The 5,000-nt window shown below is 41.7% G+C and overlaps 1 protein-coding gene across 1 annotated transcript in view; it reads right to left on the bottom strand.

The window, feature by feature from the left end:
- sev (receptor protein-tyrosine kinase sevenless) overlaps window positions 1-5,000 on the bottom strand; it is a 69,552-nt gene that overhangs the window by 26,118 nt on the left and 38,434 nt on the right. The window contains exons 6-12 of the mRNA XM_070113812.1: window positions 4,101-4,258; window positions 3,749-3,867; window positions 3,221-3,343; window positions 2,619-2,922; window positions 2,065-2,265; window positions 1,561-1,710; window positions 643-803 (exon numbers count right to left, since the gene is read on the bottom strand). Of these exons, the coding sequence (XP_069969913.1) occupies window positions 643-803; window positions 1,561-1,710; window positions 2,065-2,265; window positions 2,619-2,922; window positions 3,221-3,343; window positions 3,749-3,867; window positions 4,101-4,258 (1,216 nt within the window). The remainder of the gene's footprint in view (window positions 1-642; window positions 804-1,560; window positions 1,711-2,064; window positions 2,266-2,618; window positions 2,923-3,220; window positions 3,344-3,748; window positions 3,868-4,100; window positions 4,259-5,000) is intronic.

Here is a 5,000-nt window from a genome sequence, read left to right as displayed (position 1 = left end):
CACCAACATGCACACCATCAACATAACATCACTAACATGAACACCATCAACATAACATCACCAACATGAACACCATCAGCATAACACCACCAACATGAACACCATCAACATAACATCACCAACATAACATCACCAACATGAACACCATCAGCATAACACCACCAACATGAACACCATCAACATAACATCACCAACATGAACACCATCAACATAACATCACCAACATGAACACCATCAACATAACATCACCAACATGAACAGCATGACCATAACATCACCAACATGAACACCACCAACATAACATCACCAACATGAACACCATCAACATAACATCAACACCAACATGAACACCACCAACATAACATCACCAACATGAACACCATCAACATAACATCAACACCAACATAGCATCAACACTATGAAAATGACATCAACACCACCAACATAACATCACCACCAACATGAACACCATCAACATAACATCACCAACATGAACACCACCAACATAACATCACCAACATGAACACCATCAACATAACATCACCAACATGAACACCACCAACATAACACCATCAACATAACATCAACATGAACACCATCAACATAACATCACCAACATGAACACCACCAACATAAACCTACCCATAAGTGCAGGCAAAGCCGGAGCATTCCACCGGAGGGAAGCCGTCGTGCGGGTGAACACAGCCTGCAGGTCCGTAGGTGGATTAAGTGGAACAGGAACAGGCTGTGTTGAACCGTGAACAGCGACAATAGTTCCCACATCGACGGTGTTCATGCTATAACTGTGGAGGGAGAGCGAGGGTCGTTTTAGTGTGTGGAAACAAGCGTATAACGAGGTAAGTGTAGTAATAGTAGGAGAAATAATGGGGATGATAATTATGACGGTAAGTGTAGTAATAGTAGGGGTAATAATGGTGATGATAATTATGGCGGTAAGTGTGGTAATAAGAGTAATAATGGTGATTATGATTATAACGGCAAGTATAATAATAATGGTGATGATAATTATGACGGTAAGTATGGTAATAAGAGTAATAATGGTGATTATGATTATAACGGCAAGTATAATAATAATGGTGATGATAATTATGACGGTAAGTATGGTAATAAGAGTAATAATGGTGATTATAATTATAACGGCTAGTATAATAATAATGGTGATGGAAATTATGATGGTAAGTATAGTAATAAGAGTAATAATGGTGATTATAATTATAACGGCAAGTATAGTAATAATGGTGCTGGAAGTTATGATGGTAAATTTAGTAATTAAAGTCATGATGGTGATGATAATTATGATTGATGATGGTGATGATAATTGATGATGATAATGATGATAACAATGATGATATCGCTGAGCATGATACATCACCATCAAACTTAAATTCAGAGTAAGAGACGAATAAACAAATAATAATGACAACAAAAACAAAGAAAACGCCACAAACCCATATAATAACAGTACCAAAAATAATATACAAAACGCCACCAATTCAATTAATAACAATAAAAATGATAAAAAATTAAAAGACCACCCACCTGTTATGATAAAAAGTACCATCATTAAGTTCTTCAGTGTAGACTTCACTGCCATCAGTCCAGAAGAACCGACTGTTCAGGTGGACGACCGACTTCAGGTGTTGGAAGAAGGCGCGCTGGGTGTTGGCACGGAGGTTGGTAACCGAAGTGCTGGAAAAAGGGTTATTAAAATGAGTACTGGTTGAGTGGTATCGACTGCTGGAAAATGTGCATTAAAATGAGGATTGGCAGATTGGTATCGGTTGAAAGGATTTAGCGAAGGCGAGGAAGGCAATGCGAAGAATAGTGGATGAATTCGTAATCTGTTGCGTAAGTGAAATAGGTATAATTTTCCTCTTATCTATTAAAGAGGAAGAAGGAGAAGACGTAGAAGTAGTAGTAATAGTAGCAAACGGAGGAGCAATAGCAGTAACAGTCGTAATGATAGGAATAACACCAATAACAATGATAATTCCTAGTACCACCACGATCCACAACCGACCACAACAAGCCACGGACACCAACCCGTCCAGAGACACAGCCAGCATCGCATTATTCTTCCTGTCTGCCACGAGGACCTGGAAATTGGGCGGGTCGAGCACCAGGCCGCCCAAGTCGAGCTCCGGGGAACTCAGGACGATCTCTGGTTCTTTCGTCTCGTCGCTGTCGTTCATGTCGAGACGGTACAGGCCGCCGTCCACGTCCTCGGAGATCCACCATATGTACCTGAGGGTGGATGAGGGGTGTTTGTTATTCGGAATGGATGGATTGTATAATGAGGTTGGTGGTTGTGTTGTATTGGTATCCCTTAGGAAAGAAATGAAAACGAGCTTTAAATGTTTTCTTCTCTATTTGTATCACTGTGGTATCCTGCGTTACCAAATCTTTCTTTCTTCAACCAATGAAATATAAGAATAAATGGCACATTGAAAGGCTCTCCCTTGTGAAAAAAATAGCATGTGTTATGAGAGGCAATTTCATATTATATATTCACAATCTTTTTCTTAGTACCATGTCATTATCGTAAATTAATGCATCCCGTTTTCTTTCTCTAACAACGAAACATAGGGGTAACTTACCCATTGTAAGGGTCCACCTGTAGATGCTTCGGCTCGTAATGGAGTTCCCCGTAGATGAGCACAGGGTATTTTCCGCTCAGATTGCACCTCCACAACTGCCACACGTTGTTCATCGTAGGCTCCAAGTGCACGATGTAATAGAGGTGGTAGTAGAGCCAGTCGACCGAGAGACTCAGCGGGTAGCCGTGGAGGTGGTTTTGCGTCAGCAGCGTGTAGACTTTCTTAGAAGATGGAATCAGCTGCGTTATGGAGCCGCCTGTGTCGCTGATGTATATCACGTCGAAGGGAATATAGACAGCCATTCCTACACACGAGGGGAAAAAAAGCAAGTTGATGAGTCAGTGAAATAGAAATAATCAATAATTTACGAAATGTATGGCCAAGATCAAGGGAAATGTGTGACGCGGAATTGACACCAATAAATGATAACCTCCTACCATGCTTTATATCATGCAAACGTGTAAATATAAAAGAATGTCAATATTCGATTACTAAAATGATTCTGAGGATACTAACGACAAGGCGATCCAGTATGTCACACGAACGAATTCAATATAATTTGATAGAAATAGATATTAGTAAGAAGAAACTGTTTTACTAACCCGTAATATTGAGGTGCTCAGATACGTTGTAGAGATGTTGAGGAGCGTCCGTTATATCTAGTCCTAGTCTTAAGATCCTTGAGCCTGAGGTAAGTAGCAGGTAACCTTGGCCGTCGTCAACAGCTGTAATAAGAAAATGTGATACGTTAATGCAGCAGTACTTGAACCGTCATCTTCATCTTGGTTGTGAGTGGACTCCTTCTTTATCAATTACTGATCTTCTTAAGTTTTACTTAACATGCGATACATGAGAACCCCCCCCCCCCCAAAAAAAAATAATAATAATAATAAATAAATAAAAATAGAAAATACATAGTGAACGTTTAAGAGAAACATGAAATCCGAAAAAAAACGCAACGAAATCAAGGAAAAGACACATTAACACAACAACAAACAAATACGGGCGTATCGGAACATCCCCTCAGGATTACTAGATGAGCAACGACCCACGAAAATACCCCCTCCCCCCCCCAAAAAAAAAAAAAAAAAAAAACAGAAAAAAAAAGCCCGACCAGCGAAGCGTCTTACCAGGAGCCGTAGGATAAGTTGTCACTTGAGCAACAACAGCTGGGCCTTCTCCGCGGTGGTTGGTGGAGGTGAGGTTCAGGATGTATGTCGTGTTTGCCGATAATTCCGAAAGAATGTATCTGTAACGGATACCGGGAATTATTTTTTTTTTACGCTATTGATACGGTGCGGAAAATCGCGTGAAGTAAGATCAGGGCGAAGGATCTCTCGATAGAGTCTCTCTCGCTTCTATTTAGATACACATACACATCATCATGTCAACAGTATTCAAATAAATCGATAGACCAAAAAAAAAAAAAAAAAAAAAAAAAAAAAAAAAAAAAAAAAAAAAAAAAAAATTTGATCATCCTACCTCCTCTCACTATTCGCATCGATGTTATCCCTCATCTCCTGCTTCCCCTCAGCATCCTTGGAGTAGAGAGTGTACGAGATGAGGTCTCCGCCCGGGAAGAGGGGGGGATCCCACGACACCTCGACGCGGGACCAGTCAAGAGGGACAGCGCGGAGCTCCTGAAAAGGCGAAGGAAGGGGGGGGGGTGAGGATTGGAGGATGGCGTGGCTGTTCCTGCTTATGAAAGAAGGATGGGGTGAGGATGGTGTGGCTGTTCCTGCTCATGAAAGAAGGGAGGATTATGGTGAGGATTGGAGGATGGTGTGGCTGTTCCTGCTCATGAAAGAAGGGAGGATTATGGTGAGGATTGGAGGATGGTGTGTCTGTTCCTGCTTATGAAAGAAGGGAGGATTATGGTGAGGATTGGAGGATGGTGTGGCTGTTCCTGCTCATGAAAGAAGGGAGGATTATGGTGAGGATTGGAGGATGATGTGGCTGTTTCTGCTCATGAAAGAAGGGAGGATTATGGTGAGGATTGGAGGATGGTGTGTCTGTTTCTGCTCATGAAAGAAGGGAGGATTATGGTGAGGATTGGGGGATGGTGTGTCTGTTTCTGCTCATGAAAGAAGGAAGGATTATGGTGAGGATTGGAGGATGGTGTGGTTGTTTCTGCTTATGAAAGAAGGGAGGATTATGGTGAGGATTGGAGGATGGTGTGGCTGCTCCTGCTCATGAAAGAAGGATGGGGTGAGGATTGGAGGATGGTGTGTCTGTTCCTGCTCATGAAAGAAGGGAGGATTATGGTGAGGATTGGAGGATGGTGTGTCTGTTCCTGCTCATGAAAGAAGGGAGGATTATGGTGAGGATTGGAGGATGGTGTGGCTGTTTCTGCTCATGAAAGAAGGGAGGATTGGAGGATGG

The sequence above is a fragment of the Penaeus vannamei genome, chromosome 34 (assembly GCF_042767895.1).
Source record: "Penaeus vannamei isolate JL-2024 chromosome 34, ASM4276789v1, whole genome shotgun sequence".
NCBI classification, from domain to species: Eukaryota; Metazoa; Arthropoda; class Malacostraca; order Decapoda; family Penaeidae; genus Penaeus; species Penaeus vannamei.
Note: the sequence above shows the minus strand (reverse complement) of the source record. Positions and strands in the feature narration are given on the sequence as shown.